This window comes from Barbatula barbatula (genome assembly GCF_947034865.1).
Source record: "Barbatula barbatula genome assembly, chromosome: 2".
Taxonomy (NCBI): domain Eukaryota; kingdom Metazoa; phylum Chordata; class Actinopteri; order Cypriniformes; family Nemacheilidae; genus Barbatula; species Barbatula barbatula.
Genome location: NC_136767.1, coordinates 25,473,002 through 25,492,437, shown reverse-complemented (window position 1 = coordinate 25,492,437; position 19,436 = coordinate 25,473,002). Strand labels below are relative to the sequence as shown.

Genomic DNA, 19,436 nt, shown 5'->3' with positions numbered 1-19,436 from the left:
ACCAATGGATGATAACGTTTATTGCATTTATGTTCATTTTAAAGGGGTAACATGCTATATCAAGCATTCTGACTTCTCAACACTGTTAAACGTGCTGGCTTCTCTGGCTTAACATGGTTAACTTGTCAAAAAACGAGCTGGATGTATTACATGATATTTCTGTGCTTGATAAACATTTTTTCAAAGATGAATTCCAGATTCTTTGTCCCTTATTGGACAATTCTCCCAGACACGCACGCCCACAGGTCAACCAGTGATAAAAAGAGAAACAGCATGCCCATCAATGTGCTCGGTTTGTTATGGAAGTTTAGCTGTGTTTGTTCACAGCATTTCGACGATTAACTTTATATAAACAGTTGATATAACACTGGATTTGCAGATCGGTTGAAACTGATAGATGGAGCGGTCCCATGGCTAAAAGATGCTGGATATATTCAATGATATATTGTGTGCTCATGCTTTAGTTACGCCCACCGCAGCCCTGTCGACTATTTTCGGAAATAATCAAACAGCTGTATCTGTCTCTTATAAATGTGATCAAACTAAATACTCTTCGAAGATATGTAGTATGCCATACTACTCTATATGTACTCAAGATTAATATCAGATTGGCAGAAACTGTGTGCATTACCTCCGCTTTAAGCTTGCGCATTGCTGTTCACATTATAAATGTGCTTTTAGAATCAAATGGATTTTGAATGGATGGCGATGCTTTATCATTCAATTCAATTTATATAGCGCTTTTCACAATGTGCATTGATCCTTGCTTTACAGGAGAAAATAAGAAAAACACAGAAAAGGTCAAACACAGTACAGTGCATGGTGTTTGTAGCACAAGCAAGATAATTCGAATAAAGCGATGTTAACGGAATTTACCGACCTTTAAGCTAATCTAATATCTAATGTCAGCAGTCTCCCGGTGAGCAAGCCAACGCGGCCCTGTGGCGAGGAACCCAAACTCTAACGATAAATAAATGGAGAGAAGAAACCTCGGTAGAAACCAGTCTCAGCCGGGAGGGCCAGGTTTTCTCTGACGGGCCACAGCTGCACTCAGTGAGTACATTTTTATGAAAAATAGGAAGAGCTTATTTTTTGTGATTTAGGAAATTTCATTTGTTGTAACTGTTTAGGTCTAATTTTGTCTTATTTAGTGGTCTAAAACAGACAAGAGAGGAATGTTAAAGGCAGGTAACATAGTAATGGCATAATGTAAACGAATGCAGCTATAACTTCAAACTGCTGTCGTGGGATGTAAGTTAAGAATTAAATATGAAGTATTGTAAATGCTGTTTTGAGTTTAACTCAGCGGAAAATGAAAGTCATCCCGACAATGTCATGCCTTTGCATTATTATAGTTGTGGTGCTTCTTGCAGTATATTTATGAAACCGTTTTTAAAAACTTTATCTTTATAGTTTCATGTATGAACAGGATTTTAGTGTAGCATGGTGGAAGCGCTTTTACTGTTGATGTAAAAAAATGACTGGTTTACCATTTTATTGACCGCCATTGTTGTTTCCTTTAGCTTTCTTCGTGGTTAATTTGACACATCTCCCATCAAACAGAGACTGCCTGTATCCACAAATTGTTTCAAGTGCTCCAGTATAAGCGCATCTGTCTGACAAACTGCCAAAAAGACGTAAATGAGATTACATTTAATAGTCCCACAGGAAGTGGAACCTGCAATGGCACCTAAGGCTCTTGGGATAAAACCGTAAGTACAAGAGAGCATTATAAAAGGTTTGAGAACATTTCTGTCAAACAACCTTTTCTACTTCAAATTATCTTGTTTTTCATTTTCAGCCCTGGAATAAAAAACACCTAAGCATTAAAGTTCTGAGTGTCTACCAGTCACTGAACAAAAAGATATGTGTTTGTGTGTTTTTATCACATCTATAAATGCATTAAAAAGCATTAAAGCATCTCTAACTTAAGCTTTAACAAGAAAATAACATTCAACCTCACCGTTCTATTTTCATCCTCCCCAGAAAGGATCTGTATTAAATCAAGTACTGTATATACTAAATTATTGACTTTCATTCAATATTTTAGCCTTGGCGGAGAAAATGTTGAGCATTTGCCTTTTCGAAGATAAAATCCTTCAATCAATTGATAGTAACACAAAACTGGATGTTTTCCAATAATTGTGAGAGAGTTTAGAAGGTCTCAGAACTCATCGGTCCACCAATCGGTCACACAGACAACTAACTCAGTCGGGGAGAGAGAGAGAAATAGAGGAAACTATGTCAGGAATACATTTAAGGACTATTGAGTATTTGCATATCATATGTGCCCTTGGGCTAGAAAATACAGAAATCACATTCTGAATATCAGCACATTTCACAACTGAGGTGTTTTTTACTAATCGGCACAGTAGCAATACCGTAAAATTGACAGTATAAAGTTGGATTTATTTGTAGAGCCAAGTGCAATTTCAGAATGAACTCGATTTGAATGTTCATGCAGTCAAATTAATGTGCTATCTTCAGAATACACTGAGGAGATTAATGTAATTCTTACTGCAACCACAATAATAGGCTACAGAATTCAACACAACATACTGTACACATATGACACATACACAAACCCTGGCACTAATTGAGACCCTCTTAAAATAACCCCTAAACCAAAAAAAGCCCTAAATCCCTCCACAAACCGTGGAAAAATGAGTCCACGGATAATTTGCATTTTGACTTTCAGTAGCAATTTATCGTGTCCCACATTTGTTCAGAAAATTGTTTAACGCCGTTTGTGAGTGTTTTATCAAACCTAAACAAAACATCAGCAAGGAACTTTTCTTAAAGTCGGCATTGAAACGAACGTAGTGGTTGTCTTTTTCCTCTATCGTGACATACATCCGAGTGAAACAGCTTCTGAAATAAAAAAAAATCTTTTTGGATCGTTGGAAGTTGGTTGTTACTAATAAAATAGAGGCAGATTTCGATGTTATTTGTGATATATTGCTGCAGTGAAGGGGGCAGAAACGAATCCCGATAGCTATAATTGGTCAACGGAAGAAAAGAGGTCATTTTGAGGGGGAAGTTCAAATGTTTTTGAAAATTTGAAAATAATAATGTGCACAGATAAATAAGACTAGATTATTCCTATACGCTAAGAATAGTATTTAGATTTTATGGTGACTTAACCATTTTTACTCAAAGAATCCTCACCTCGAAATCTTTGTGTAATATTTTGGAGGATCTATTGATAGAAATGCAATATAATATACATAACTATGTCTTCAGGTGTACAAAGACCTTACATAATAAAGCGTTGTTTTTATTATCTTGGAAAGGGCTATTTCTATATACACACACCGTGAGTCCCCATACATGGAATTCACCATGTTGTTTCTCCAGTATCCCTAAACGGACAAACCGCTCTACAGCGGGTTTTGTAAATACCTAAACCCCTACGGCAAAGAAGTGAAAGCATGATGACCTCTTCGTCCTCTCGCGGCCTCTGTGGTTACTCCAAAGGGAGGGGTGGAGTGAGCCGTTGGTTGCAATTCGCACCACTAGATGCCGCCTAAAATCATACAATTGTCCTTTAAGTAACCTATCTATACATTTCTGAAACAACTACTTGCCGCTTTGAAATCTGAAGCCATTTTTTTTAATCAAATAATTGATATTGCTTCTGCATGATTTCTTGACGTCACCCACATATTTATTTGGGTTTTTCGTCAAGACTTCAAGTTGGGGGGAGCTTGAAGTCTTGACGAAAAACCCAAATAATTATTCATTCAAACATGACTTAGAGGCAACATCAAATCACTGTAACGTGCGGCCTCTCATGCTTCACTACCGTAATCTGCCTCGCGGTAGCATTAGAAGTCTTTAAAGAAGTCATTTTAGGGCAATAACAGCCCCCTCACTACCTATTAAAATGCTGAAGCCCCCCCACCTCTACAATTGAATGTATTAAGTCAATACCTGCCTCAAATATGCATAACTGATGAGTCACTCGCTCAATAACTCGGATTAAGTCGAGCTTTAAATTAGCAGGCGACAACTGTTAAGATATTTCAGAAAGCAGGTGGTCGCCACATAACATGAGTCATACTTTCCTTTTCCGTCCATGTTAAAGGGAGAGAGAAGGAAGGGCAACCGTGAGTTAATTAGCCATCATTACCCCATCTCCTCCTTCCTGAGTGGGTGCTCTGTGCTTTTGTCCTTTCCTATTAGCATCTCTAATAGAAGCGCCACCGTGACTCATGCCCATCAGTCTGACACTTGGCTCGGCTGCAGTGTCGCGCTTTATGCGCACAAACACAGTCAAAATGTCGCTGAACTGCAGAAATCTTCAGGAAGTCCAGAAAAGGGAAGACGGGGCTCTTCAGAGCTTGGGAAAGGTAAAACTAATCTTGTTTTTTTGCTAAGCAATTTACAGTATGGCATGTGTGTTCCTTGGGAATGGGAAAGAAGATATTTTGAAGATAAACTGTAAAAGACGACCTATAGAATCCACTCAATAGCAATTTCCACTCACTTTGTTGGAGTAAATTCTATATTTTGAGTAAAGAGTATCTACATTTATGAGCTATAACACACTAAAAGAAATTGGGTAAAGTTTATCTAATACATTACACGACTATAATGAATAAAATTGAGTCATTTTACCCATTGCCGTCAGGCAACCTTCATCTACCTAATTATTATTAATAATAAATTATCAATTAGAATAATTCAACTTTATATATATTATTTAAGAAAGGTTAAATTTGGTCACCAAAACATCATTTAATCTCTTTATTGAGTAACAAATAACAAACATTTTCCAGATACTTCACGGAGTCAATTCGGTTACCATAAAATAAAACACCTTTAATAATACTCCGTGTCCTGATGTTTATTTATCTTGGTCAAACATACACAAATCCTCCCTTTAAGTATGATGTTTCATAGTGTGTGCATCTTTCCGTAAAAGTAAAGGTCAGAAACACAAACATTAAATGAAAAAAGATTCTTGAAAAACTGATTTTGAGTGTACATCCGATGTACTTTCCGGAGAGTGACCGTCAATAGAATGTACATTTATAGACTTTTATTTGTTCTTGTTATGGCTATTTTCTACTTTTTGAGAATAAACTGAGATTAAATGATTTTTATATATAGCAGTGTTTTATTTTTACGGTGGCGCGTTAAAGCGACATAATTGGGTGGAAAAAATTATATGTGACAGAAATGCGCCAATGTATATTTGAAATATATTAAGTAATTTTATTAAATGTTATTATAATGTAGTATTAAATAAACGTGGCAAACATTTGCTTTGTTCTCTTTATTAAAAACTAATACAATAAATGTGACAGATAATGTAAAAATGAACTACCATTTTACAAAACAACACAAAGCCACACAGGTGTAATATAAGTGACGAATGTCCGCGACAGTACTGTCAGACGCAAGATATATTAGGCTACGTCAGTGAAATTGTTCACTCATTTTCATTCACTTCTTTCCCATATGATGCATTATTCAGCTTCTGTCATTTTAGCACGTCACTCTCTCTCTTTCACTAGCGCTGTCCTGTTAGGTACAGTATGTGCAGACAATACAACACAGAAGCGCGTCCGTTACAAATCTTTTGCTATATTACAGTTAAAGGGTAAACATTTGCATTCATAATGATATCAACACGTTAAATAAATCGTGCCTAAATCACTTTCCACCAGTATAACGTAAGATGATGATTTGAATCCCTTGATTTCCGCCCTTAGATGATACATGCAAACTGTTCCAGGACTCATATTTTCGGGTAAATGTTACTAAATATTTTAATATTGTCAACTGTAAATCTTAACAAATAGATAGAATGTACACATTTGTATAAATTGTACCATATTTAAGTAAAATCGAACTGATTTCAATGGGTCGTATTAAACACCCTCCAGAATCATTTTTACAGTGTAGTTGGTAACCAAACAATCTGGGAACCCAATGACTCCATATATGGACACAAAACCACTGACACGTTTCTTAAAATATCATGCTTTTTTGTTCCACATACAGGTTGTAAACAACACAAGGATGAATCAATGATAACAGATTTTTCATTTTTCGAATGTACTGTTGCTTTAAATCACCCCACAGTTGTCCTATTTAACAAAATTGCAGTTGAAATGAACCATGACGTTTTAGAGTATATAGTACATTAAAGAGCTTTAAAATGAAAAACATCCCTCACACACATAAAAGACAGAACCTCGGGTAAAGTATTTAAACAATCAAACCATAAAACGCACACATACATTCTCAAGTGCACCTCCAATACCCACATTTTATCTAATGCCTGAAAGGATTTCTCAAATCTCTCATCCTCTTTCATACAGACACAACCTTTCAACTACTTTTATCAAAAACCTCTCCAAACATGCCTAGACTCAAACAGAAGGAGTAATGGAACTGTGGCCTTTATATCCCGAATCCAGCTCTGTTCTGAGAAAAGAGACACACAAAGACAGTGACAGGAGCTGTGATATATCCAATACGTAGAGATAGAGCCAGAACCTGTCTTTAGGAAAGCTGAACACTTCTGGGGAAATAAAATTGGCCAATTCCAGTGTTATATGAGTAGTTAACTTTCAAAAAATCTTCTTTTGTGTTCTGCAGAAGAAAGAAAACCATAAAGGTTTGAAATGACAAGAGGGCGTGTAAATGATGACAGAAGTTTCATTTTGAAGGTGAACTACTCCTTTAAGGAAGAGACATTTTGCGTAATGGACGTTACATAAAAATGCTCAGAGAATGTATTTGTTACAATTATATATATATATATTAAATATGCACGAACCTGAAGCAATAATACCCAATGAATGGAGAAGGGATGCATCTTCACAGAACATAAAATAGCTGCTTTCTTTTAATATGTAGTGTCCATTTATGGGGAAAATGTACCGTTATGGATGTGACAATGCTTAAAATGGCACTTACCTCGAGTATGATAAATCATGCACTAAATATAAAGCATATGCTTTAAAAGCTCGAAGAGATACCTCACATGGGTATTTGAACCACCAAATGTTGATATCTGAGCTTTTACTATTGTACTATTGTAATAAACGTCGGTAAACACAAATTTCTTTTAATGGAGGTTGACATTTTCACGAAATTGCCCAATTACTTCAGTCTAAGTTTTATTTAGTAGCCTAACTCAGATCATTCATTATTTTGCTAAAGGATATAAGTTAGCTAGCATCGCCAAGGTCACACGCGTGATTTTAAAATTCTTGAAAAAGTGAAAAGCTTTAAAGGGTCTTACAAATGGAAAGTAAAAGCATAAAAAAAATTATGGATTTCACTGTCACCAGTGAACAAAGATGAGCAATCTGTTATGTATTATGCTACAAATTCCTCTAAAGTTACAGCCATCTGGCTCTTCAATGCAGTTTATTTACTCACATTTGGCGAGAGTTATTTTTAGGCTGCTATTTTGTGCAAGACATTCATTTTGAAGTGATCTATATTTGGAGTCGGCAAAGAATAAACTGTTATAGGAAAATTGTATAAAAGGGTTTCTTAATCAAACTGACACACACTATTAAAAGCTATTTAATGACTTTTAAGGCAAAATTATAAATACAGATGCAGAGATCACTACAGCACTTCTTTATACAAGAGTATATTTGGGAGAAATATTGTTAGTAGTTCACTAAATGAAATAAGAAAGTTCCTTTTACTTAAACACATACCTATAAAAAAATTGCGTTGTTCAAAGTACCACCTAATGACCGCCATAGAAAATCATCTAAATAAACACTCAAATTAGTAGCTGTGAATCTTCATTACACCTCGTCCTTCAATTCTAACGTATTATTTATAATACAAACAATGTTTTATTTCCCACGCAGCTGTTTTTCAATTAAAGAACATGTTTTTTCCATGTTTTTCAAGTTAGCAGTAATAGTGGACCCAAAACACTTTTCTAGTGCACTGTCAGCAGGGCCTGTAAATGACTTTTGTGGGGGATTTATTAACTGTGTGGGGACTTGCGGAAAGACTGCAAACCTATATTAACGACAAACAATGTGGAAATAATATTTAACACAGAAGATAAATAAATATACTGTACGTATAGTTAAACATCAAGAGAACAGCTTTGTATAAGAAACAGAGACTCACACTTTACTGTAGCGGATTTTGTCACAGCGGCACGTCAAAACTAACCTCGAGTAGATGCAGAAGCGTGTTGAATAAGCACTTTAGAGCAATAACAGCACCTTTAAACAGTGGTGCAAGTGCAGAAATACATGAGACACTTTATGTGCACGCAGCTCATTGGAAGAGAGAGAGAATGAGAGACCTGTTTGCTCCCGCCCTGTGTTTGAGATAACGTTATATCGACCAATGATAAATAAACGATAATTCATACAACTATATTAAAATTGCACATAGGCTGAGATGTATTCCATATTTATAGATAATATATTAAACATTTGACATTGAAAATAAAAAAAATGTTAGAGCTGTCTAAACCGAAAATAGCTTGCACTGACATATCTTAAAATACACAAGTGTATGTTTTGTCTCAAGATGCACAACAGTAAAGCCGTTTTTGCATGATTGTAATAACTACTTACTCACTTAACCAAGGCCTAGTCCTGGTTTAAGGTAATCCCTGTCCGGGAAACCGCCCCTAAATGTATTTCCTGTTAAGATGCATTGCAACAAGGCCTAACTGTGAAAAGTGCAATAGTTGAATTGAATTGTATTAAACTACTTGGCCTGTAAGCTCTAATACATCATCTGGCATAAGAAAACAATATTTATTTCTATGGCAAGATACAAAATGTTCTTTGATGATCCGCAAATCGCCACTGTACTTTTTAAATGAATAAATACTGTGCTTTCAACGTTGACAAGCACTTTTACATATTTGCGAAAGCCAGTGACAAACATGGGTGACTACTAACAATAATTTATGGCAAATCATATAAATCACTTAATATGGAGATACAAGGTTTCACAAGGACAGCAGCGGAATATTTAAACACGTTATAGCGGTTTTGTAACATTACAAGGTTTCGTAACATTCTAAAGAATTTCTCCAGTGCATATACTGGTTAAATTCCAACTTTTTTGAGGAATAAACCTTTAATGCCGATGAGGGATTTGAACCCCACACCGCTTAACACATGCTCTAAGCTCCAAAAAAAACCCAGAGCATCTTCGACTCTCACACTCCACAGCATCTCCCTTTGCTAAATATCAAAGGAATATTAATATACCCAAATTCATTATACAAAAAGAAAATTCAAACATTCCCCTCAGAACTGCAGGAGGGCAAAACATGACACTCCATTAACAGCAACACACAGAAACGTGACATTTTCCGCATGTCTCTTTTTCTCTGAAAGAGAGAGAGCGTGACAAAAAACTGCAACTATTAATAGTACAAACGCATAAATACACATTATTGCACCAACGTAGCATCGGCACAAAATGCTGCTTTGACATTTAAAGCATGCTATCCTCTCCTAAAATGCTGAATAAGTAAAACTGGGACTTAAGGGTTCACGTGCCCATTACGTTTCGCTAAACCATACAAAGACAAGTTCACCACGTTAATCTCTTCAAAAAACGTCGAGGTCTTGAAGAGGACTACATTAGGCTCTTCTCGAGTACCCGGCTCCTGGTGCAGTGCAGAGGACTGCGAGAATGCCCTTTCCTACCTAATTCTCTGTTGTCTGTTCCCTAACAGACAGCAGATACCCATTTTCCAACGGACATCTCCATACTGAATGTATTATTAGCACTTGACCACAGAGCTTGATGACAACGCGCTCACTCAGGCGCTTTAAATGATTAAAAGAACCGGCATAAATCAGATCAATTAAATCAGAGAGGAGCAGCGAATCGGACTCAGATTAAATGGCACGTCGTCGTCTTGTTAGTTTTGTTTTTCTTGCTATTGACGGTGACCTCTGAAGGCCGGGGGCAGACAGAGAAATAATGGAGGGTCAGTTGAGGAGGTACAGACACACACACATATGGAATTAGCAGCCATTATCAGACCTTTATATACAATCTTTCTGTATACAATGAACTGTTTACATAGTTTACACAGATAGGATAAGTACTAAAGAACACACACACGCACGCACGCACACACAGACAAAATTTGCATATTATTACAGCATTTAAATCATTGCATCTAGAAATGATAATGGAATCAAAAAGACAAGTTTTTCAGTTAATATAAGGTTTCAAACTTTTCACATCACATCTAGTTAAAAATTAAGTATAATTATCAGATCAAGTCATTTACATAATGTGCAGTATATGCTCTTTTTAATAGTATCTGACAATGTGATTATATTGATGATATACAATCACAATATCAAATATATTAATATTAACAAGATGCATCACTGCCATTGAAATGAATGGGGAGGAACGCGTGGCTTTTCATGCATAGTATCTGAAGCAACATGAAAAGTTATGTTTTTTAGCACAATATAATCATAGAAAACAATCGTTATGGTAACGATTACGTCATTTTTAAATATATCGTTTAATTAGGATTTTAGCCAGCGATTGTAGATATATCAGTATTCCCATTCACGTCTTGTTTGAATTAGACCTAGGTAATAACTGCCCGGAGGTGCATTACAAAGATGGCCGCCGAGGGGCACGACTTCCACAAACGGACTTTGACAATACTGAGCAAAGCATTGATGCATTGAGAATGACATTTGCAGGATCATCATAAACAGATTATAAACTAAATATTAGTGGCGGAAGATTTGCGTATCTGAGGTAAAGTGTTTTCTACTGCTATAATGCAATGCCTAAGGTAAAGATATAAAGGCTGTCATGTGGAGATCTCATAGAAACCAGTCACAAAAAACACAACCCAAACACTGCCCTCTAGTGGGCAACATAGACAAACATTTCTTCCTTCTGGGTGTGATCAGGCTACTTCATAACACGCCACACACGTCATAAAACAAAATAAAAAAGGTAATTGAACCTGGTTCATCTTGCTGAAATGCATAAGCAAATAAACTGATTTATTTCGTAAAAGTATTTAGGGTTCATGAAACCTAACTTGAAAATGAACTCAATGACAATGTATATTTCTATTTGCAGTTGTTTTTCTGGAATGAAGAAAAAACAGGTGAACAGAGCTTTCCGATGCAAGAGAAAAGATGACTCATGGCTCTAACAAAAAGGTTCTGCAGTTCTGATGGTAATAAGGCTCAGAATACAGGTAAAAGCTGAATGTTAAAAGCTACTATTACATCTATGACTACTTGCATTATTGCATTGTTATTTCCAAAAAGCTCAGCAGAAGTATAATGGTTAAAATCTCTGGCAATAAAATTACATACACGCTGACAAACGCAAACAATTTGGATCAGAACGGCTTCTTTATGGCCATCTGAGTTCATGGAGTCGTGAGAACAAACAACTTCATGTGAACAGCAATCCCGACAACAATCATTAAATACATCCCAAATCGATTTGTTATGATTTGGGAATAAGGACTTACTAAACATTGTCACATTGAAGGCATGTCTTGGTGCGAGACAAGCATGTTATCACAGACTTGGCGAGAAGTATTAATGAAGAGCGGTTAACATTTCAACAATTCTTATTCAAACCATCACGCCATTGGGACCAAGATCTGAGAGATGCTTTCATGATTTCCTGTTTATAATTAAACAAGTTCCTGATTCCCAAACCAGCACAACAAACAGCAAATCATGTTAGTTTGTCCCAAAAGACAGAATTACTGCAAACACAAAATACATACCAAACATGTCCAATAACTCGAAATAAACACAACGCATCATGTTATTCTGAATATGTGGAAACGTTTATTCTAATATGCAATGTGTGAAGAATTTTAATGGATGGTTAATTAAGCTGCCAGACATGGTTTTCTCCTCCCATTATCAAAGTAACACATAGAAGAGCGTGTAAAGATTGTTTTCACTATATATTTTGTCTTGAATAAGCACCCACAGCCCCATCAGTGTCACCCCACTAACATTTCATGCACATCAAACCAGACATAAGCTCCATTAAATCATATTTACTGGACAGTATTTAGGATTTTTCTATTTAACAAAATATTCATTTTTATTTTGCCTTGTTGTGCACGCACTGTCGAGCTTGTGCAGAGGCTGTAGCTTTTGCCAGAGGGGAACTGGAATCCCCTGGTTAGGCCTGAGGTTTTTTCTCCTCCAGTGGAGTTTTGGGTTACTCACCACCGTTTGCATACTGTTTTGCACTGTTTGCCTGGCCCGGGGGGCTGCTCGAATTTTATAGTTTTATTTAATAAACACTGCATTTAGGAATTTATAGTCTGTCTGATATTTGACCTGTGTTTTGACTTTTATATGTTTTGCTTATAGTCAATGCTTTCTTGTACAGCTGCTTTGTAACAATGAAAATTGTAAAAAGCGCTATATAAATAAAGCTGACTTGACGTTCAAAACGGCATTTCAAACATCCAATGTTGAAATTTAGTGACGTCTAGTGGTGAGGTTGCGAATTGCAACCAAAGGCTCATCTCACCAGCCTCCCTTTCGAATCACTACAGAGGCTGACACAGCACTAAGATGTCGTCACATTTTATATATAGCATTTTTGTCAATAGATCCTCCAAAAAATTACACATTGTACCTTGTTTTGAATTAAATTAAGAAAATAAATGATGACAACTATTTTTTGTTAGTTCGAATAAAAAATCATGAACGAACAAAGTAATATTGAAAAGTGTCATTATGGCTATGCCATAAATAAATAAATAAATGTTTTTATTTGAGCACATTTGCTGAGATAGGCTCCAACACCTCATAAACAGGCGTAGAGAATATTTTACGTCCAGACAAAATACTTAAATTTGGCATAAAATTGCATGAAGATATTAATATGTTGGTGTGGGTTAATGTTTATCACACATGCATTATTCAGTTTAACCGTTTCATTCAAGCAACCTACGGAGACATTTAACAAACTATACTTTTTCTAATATTCTAATACACTAAAACATCTATAAACACAGTAAAGCAGAATGCATTAATATCCCTCATTTCAATATAGTGGTTCAATTCAGTATCCTGCCGACACACAAAATACTAAAAACTTTTTTAACACCCAGGACTAAATGCATTAGTAGTGCATTCAAATAATGTTTGAGATGTAACAGAAAAAATGGGGAAAGAATAAATGCAAAATGACAGAGATCCAGAAAAGGCAGAATTATAGAAAGAAGAGTGAGAAAGAGCGAGTGTACAGTGGGATATATTCAGTCCAGTGGCACCTCTCTCAGATTAGCTGGGACAACTGAAGCCAGTTTGGACTCCCTCATCTTATCTAGGCCAAACAGCAGGTCCAGTTGAGTCACAGGCCTCAGCTGCGTTCCGTCCATGTGCCTGAAGAGGGATCAAAGGAGAAAATCAGGCTTACACCAAATATAGAAGAATATACGCTTATACTCGCTGCTATACAATTATGATCGAACGGTAAAACAAAAAAAAACCTGGTATGGGTCATTTAAAAAGGCGTCCAATTTTTTTAACTCAATTCAGCAGCACAAATGATGGTGATAATTTACTTCTGGCAAAATCCACCAACACAAATATAAAGTTTAGTTCGGTATATAAAATGCATTGAGCTTCATAACCACACGCTTGACACCCATCAAAAACTGCGCTGAGAATCACAGCCAATCAGAATTTATTTGGAAATCACAGCCTTATGAATCTTAAACCAATAAGATGTCACTTTGGGTGGGGCTACACCAGGCGAACTGTCAAAACATCTTGTGGATTGACGCAGCTGGTTAAAATAAAGATTTGTAACACGGATTAACATGATTCAGCGCTTGAGGTTATGCTGTCATGCCCAGTTAGGACAGAGTTTGAGAGATGCACGTCAAGCAACACACGCCAAACATGCGAGACATACTCTTCCTCCTCAGCCAGCTGGAACTGCTGTACGATCTGCTTCATCTGCTGTTTGCGGACGTAATCCCTGACACGATACATTGCAGCATCCCTGCACAGCTCTTTCAGATCGCTGCCTGAGTAACCTTCTGTCTGCTCCGCTATCTCCTTCAGGTTGATCGCGTTGCTCAGCTGAGGAGGAGAAAGAATTCAAAGCCAGGCAGTTCATTTGGTCCTTTATATGTTTGTTTAAAGGTGAAGTGTCGTTTGGGTGCGAAGTGGTAGTGGTAGCGAATGGTACTGCGATGTGTTTGTTTGACGTTGACATATCAACGCTTGATCAACCAACGGCTGAGCTTGGAGACTTACTTTTTCACCAGATAAAATGAGTCGAAGGATTTCTTCTCTTTGAGCTGCATTCTGGAAATGCAACAAATGTGTGATATAAAATCTATTTAAGTCTATGACATTATCTCACTAATAAAGCGAAACAAACACGAGAGTGTCTGTGTTTGATAGACTTACAGGGAGTCCTACGTGAAAGGAGGTTGGCATTCTGCGTAGTATTGCTGGATCCAAATCCTGAGGTCTATTAGTAGCCCCCATCACCATAACCTGAACATAAACATCACGTTTAAATTGGTCTACTATCATTTCAGCTTGAAGGAAACATGTTGTACATGTACGTCTGTGGGTTACCTGGTTGCTGGCTCCCGTCTCTAATCCATCCCAGAGGCTCATGAACTGGGCCTTCATCATAGCAGTGGCCTCATGGTCCAAACTGGAACGGTTCCTTAGAAATGAGTCTGATACAAGAGCACACTTACATACAACCATGACTTGAAAAACTAGTTTGCATAAATATAAAAGCAGTGAAAAGTCTTACTAATGCACCCTTTGAGGTTAAATAATACAATTAAATCTAAATAATGAGGCGTTTTTCAAGAAGCATAAATAATTACCGTAATCACATTCTCTCCGCTTTAACCTTGTTAATAATGAACCATTTTACAGTGCATGATTATTATTCAAATGTCACCAGCACAACATGGTGTTGAAAAAACCCTGCCATCATTATGCAAAAATGTGTACCACATCTTCCATAACAAGCCATCATGAATATAAAATGCCTGCAAACACACAGCGATTACAGATGGGTTTGTTATTATAGTGCTGTCAGCATGATTTATTCAGCACCTGTTTCCTCATCTGTCTGGCATCTTAACTATGAAGAATTTGAAGAGCGGATTCACCGGTTACCTATTTCATCAATGAAAATGATGCAGGGTTGAATCTTGACAGCCAATGAGAACACAGCAGCAGTCAGCTTCTGCGATTCGCCGTACCACTTGTCAGTCAAAGTGGAGGCCTGGAGATTAATAAAGCGACATCCGGATGCTTTCGCTGTTGCCTTGGCAATTAAAGTCTTTCCGCATCCTGGCGGCCCGTACAACAGTACACCTGTGAACGGGAAGTGAAAACTAAATTCTGTCTGTAGTTTTTTTAGGTAAAAAATTCTTCTGAAAATCATTTCAAAAGTCAAATTCAATATCGGATTGATAGGGTCTGGGACAAGATTAAAACAATACAATATATAAATGAGTATGATCTTGAAAACCTGAATAAATAATTATGATTTCTGTAAAACAGTTTAGACGGGAACACACAATGTCTAAAAGCAATTTTTAATGCTTTACCTTTGGGTGGCTGGAACAGTTTAGAGCCACGGAGGAGGTGGTATTTCTGAAAGGGTAAGATGACAGTGTCCTGCAGATCTGTGATGACATCATCTAAACCAGCAACGTCTCTCCAGGTCACCTAAGAAGGGAAGAAAGCATTCCATAACATATCAACTTCGACGAATAAAACTGAATTCGTTGTGAAGTTTTTGTTGAAGTTCATGACTTCCACTTACCTTAATGCTGCGGGGATCAATGAGATGAATGGCGATGTTCATCTCATACTCTGTCAGAGTGACACCCTCTATGCCAATCTGCTTCATCAACCGCTCGGCCTGGAGGAAGGGAACACATAGAAAAAAAAAGAAAAAGAACGATTATTATTTTACATTGTATTACCACAATAAGCTCTTGTTCAGCAGTGTAGATCTTTTTACCCTTTTCTTGGCCTGAGATTTTTGTTTCTCCGTCGGGTCCAAAGCTTCCACCACCCATTTGATGCTGTAATATGTTGCAGCTCCAAATATGGTCAGTCTCAGCAGCATCCCCACCACCTCATTTCGGGTGAGAGGGCGGAGGAGGGCGTCCCGCGGGATGTCACTCAACATGATTAACGCCCCCACTGTCAGCCCATTGGGCGAGAAAGACAAAGTGGGTGAATCAGTCTAGAAAAGTGCAAGGACAAACAACAAACTGGTTAGCTTGATGAAATTGATCTGTAATTTGTATTCCACATTTAAGCATCAAATTAAAGGATGGATTTAAAATCCATGACATCTCTATCATTTAGAACATAACAAAATAACCAATACACAATAGCATACCATTTGCTTTTAAAATATCAATGAAAACAGATGAGGATATAACTTCGATAAATGTAATCATCAAAACAACAATAATGTCACATTTTAAATTATAACGTTAACCTATCTGATCTATAAAGCATTTAATGATGGCCACATCTTACAAAGTGAAAAATGAGCGATTGCAGAGTTTTGCAGAGACGACAATAACACACATCCCATTCGGAAATGAAAAACAGAGCTATAAAACATTAAAACACTGATATGTCAGAGAATACCTAAATAAAACTTACATTTCACAGCATCACTGTAATGATCAGCTTTCGTAGCGTGTTACCGGCCCAAGCGCACCGTCCGGAAACAAGGACTATAAACACGCGTTCCCACGTCCAAACCTTTTTGTTCCTATGTCCGATCAACTGAAAATGACAGTGATGTTTTCAGTTGGTTCAACATACATGTAAACCTACACAGCCACTTATTTTACTTAAATTAATATTAACCGTAGACATACAGAACAAAAGGCACGAATGTCTTATAATATGCATAGAGTGCGGTGACACGATTGCGCCATTTTTTATAACAATATAAAATAATAACAAAAGCAAACACAGATGTTGTTTTGGAACACGAGGATAATTTAATAGACCCACATGTGTTCGTGAAGAATGTGTAAGATAGCACTATGCCTTACGCACTTATAATGCAAACGAAGCATCCCATTATTATTTTTTTATCCGATTTATTAATTTCTGTTTTAACTAACATCACCATAACGAAAGCCAATAATAGCAGTGTCCTCTTTTGCGCTTTTATGTACATTATTTTGACTTGATCTGTTTAGGTGCTTTCCTTTTAACACCGCACGATGGCAGTCATGTCTAATAGGAAAGACTGAGCCCTTGCGAAAGTATCAGAAGCATGGATGCATTAAATGTACTGAAGGTTCATTAAACCAGAGAATGGGTGTTTCCTGGCATCAAAGAGTCATTATCTTAGAGAACAGGAACTAGTTTTGGCAGCGAGCCGGTGACTAAACTAAGAATTGTTGGGCTTGATTAGTTGCCATGGCACCTGCATCTTCTGGTGATGGATGTAAAGTGGGAGATGCAAATCAAATTTCTTCAATTTTTCAATTAGTAGAGAACACAATGTGCATTTTGATAAAGCAACAAATGTTTACCCCGGATGACACCCACACACAGTTTTGTTTTTATTGAACTGTTTGTGGTTATCGTGAGACGTTCCTGCCATTATTCAGTTTGCTGCTTTTCAGAGATTGCATGATGGAAACTAGCTGTTTACTCGAAGGAGTAATAAAATCGGTGTCTGTGGGCAATAGACAGAAATCTATCATCATAGTTTCATTTAAAGGTGGCCATATTTGTCTTTTCAATTTATGAAATTGACATTTTAGTCCAGTGGCATTTAGTTCTGTTAGCTTTGAGGACGTTGACATTGCAGTAAGGCCGTTCCCAAAAAGAGCTTGCAATTAAAACTTTTATGAAAGATATAAGTTATAAATGTAAAATGAAAAACGTTTTTGTTTTTTTAAACAAGGACCACTAATATGCATATCCATATATTTAGCCAATAAAATGCTTTCTAGAATAAAAAGTCGCCACCCATAAAAATTATATTCATATGTATAATTTATTTAATATGAACTGTTTTTTTTTCGGTAAGAAATAACACAGGATAGAAACCGGAAGTTCACCTATTCCATTCATGTATGAAAAAAACTGTCACATTAAAAACGTCTAGTATGCATCAGCCACCATTTGGTCTCTGCATTTCTACGTTTACAGTTGATTCAAATACACAGCAGCCGCCACATCCCATAATAACACGTCTGGCAGTGAAGGGCTTTGTGGTCTGTGCAGTTCCACTAAAGTGCAACACAGAGACCTGCTCAGCAACCTCTATCATCTTAACTCAACACCGTCCACTCCTTCGGGACAAAAATTCTCTCTCTTTTCCCTGGCTACAAGCCACTGTTGTATTGTACATTACTTAAAAAGGATCAAGCAGGACCTAGGGGAAATTTTCATGGTGATTGTTCCTGCCACCTCTCTCCCCTCTCTATTCACAGCAACACAAAATATGATACTGTGTTCACTTTGAGGAAGATTGATTCCCGGCGCTCCCAAAATCGTATCTTTTATTACGTTGAGGAAACAGGCCAGCTATTTTTTGTGCCAGTGTAATTAAAAAACTCATCAGACTGCATGGCGAGAAGTATGGCGTCTTCAGCAAATTAAAAGCATTTTTCTTCCATCGCAGTTTCACATTTATTTTTCAAATCAAAGCCATCCGAGTCAGTCGATATAATCAACCACATGTAATGTTTCAAAGACAATTTATTTTAAGCCCCACTAAGCCTGAGATGTTTGGTTTGCACTCCCTTAAAGAAGTCTTCAAACATGTTTCATTCCTTTTATTTTAGAAAACATCCTTATGTAAAGGAACGAAAAGTAAAGTGTGACCGCGGCTTTATTGTAAATTAAGTCGGTTGTCAGTGACCACCATGTCCCATTCTCAAAGTCACACAATTTATTTTATGAGTTGCGCATAAAAAGTGTAGTTGAAATAAACTGCGAGTTGCGTCAGCTTGAAATACGCCGATGACCATAAACGCACAGTTTCCTAATAACATTCAACACAATGAAGTATCTAAAGCAATAGCATACTTGTAATGATGGAACAGTCTCAGCTTTAAGAATGATATGACTAGAAATATTTAAAGTATTAAAGCTTTCTGAGGGTGTGCTTTTATTTAACATTGTGATGGAGAAGACAGACACAGTAGGTTAGGCATTAGGTATTGGAAAGGCCTTAATAAACCAAAAATATAAAAATTAAAGTTTAAGATGCAGTAACGCCATGCCAACAGAGACATGAAGGCGATGGAGTGGTGAATGGGTTTGGTCGAGGGAAGGAGCAGAGCTGGCAGCACACACTCCCATCCTGGACTTTGCGGCAAATGGGATGGGGTAGTTATTTTTTGGAACAACACTGGCATATACCGAAGTGTTCACAAACTTCACAAAGAAGTT

The 19,436-nt window shown here is 37.0% G+C and overlaps 1 protein-coding gene across 4 annotated transcripts in view; it reads right to left on the bottom strand.

The window, feature by feature from the left end:
• The window catches only part of atad1a (ATPase family AAA domain containing 1a), a 46,276-nt gene extending 29,534 nt beyond the window's left edge, over positions 1-16,742 (bottom strand). The window contains exons 1-10 of one of the 4 annotated variants that reach the window (XM_079485848.1): positions 16,674-16,737; positions 16,015-16,242; positions 15,814-15,912; positions 15,596-15,716; positions 15,159-15,359; positions 14,598-14,704; positions 14,424-14,513; positions 14,268-14,318; positions 13,921-14,090; positions 13,274-13,385 (exon numbers count right to left, since the gene is read on the bottom strand). In XM_079485848.1, coding sequence (XP_079341974.1) covers positions 13,274-13,385; positions 13,921-14,090; positions 14,268-14,318; positions 14,424-14,513; positions 14,598-14,704; positions 15,159-15,359; positions 15,596-15,716; positions 15,814-15,912; positions 16,015-16,185 — 1,122 coding nt within the window. In that variant the 5' untranslated portion in view covers positions 16,186-16,242; positions 16,674-16,737. Of the gene's footprint in view, positions 1-9,991; positions 13,386-13,920; positions 14,091-14,267; positions 14,319-14,423; positions 14,514-14,597; positions 14,705-15,158; positions 15,360-15,595; positions 15,717-15,813; positions 15,913-16,014; positions 16,243-16,658 lie in introns of those variants that run through there. The other 3 variants (XM_079485849.1, XM_079485850.1, XM_079485851.1) reach the window with 3 other exon arrangements.
• Positions 16,743-19,436: the final 2,694 nt, after the last annotated feature.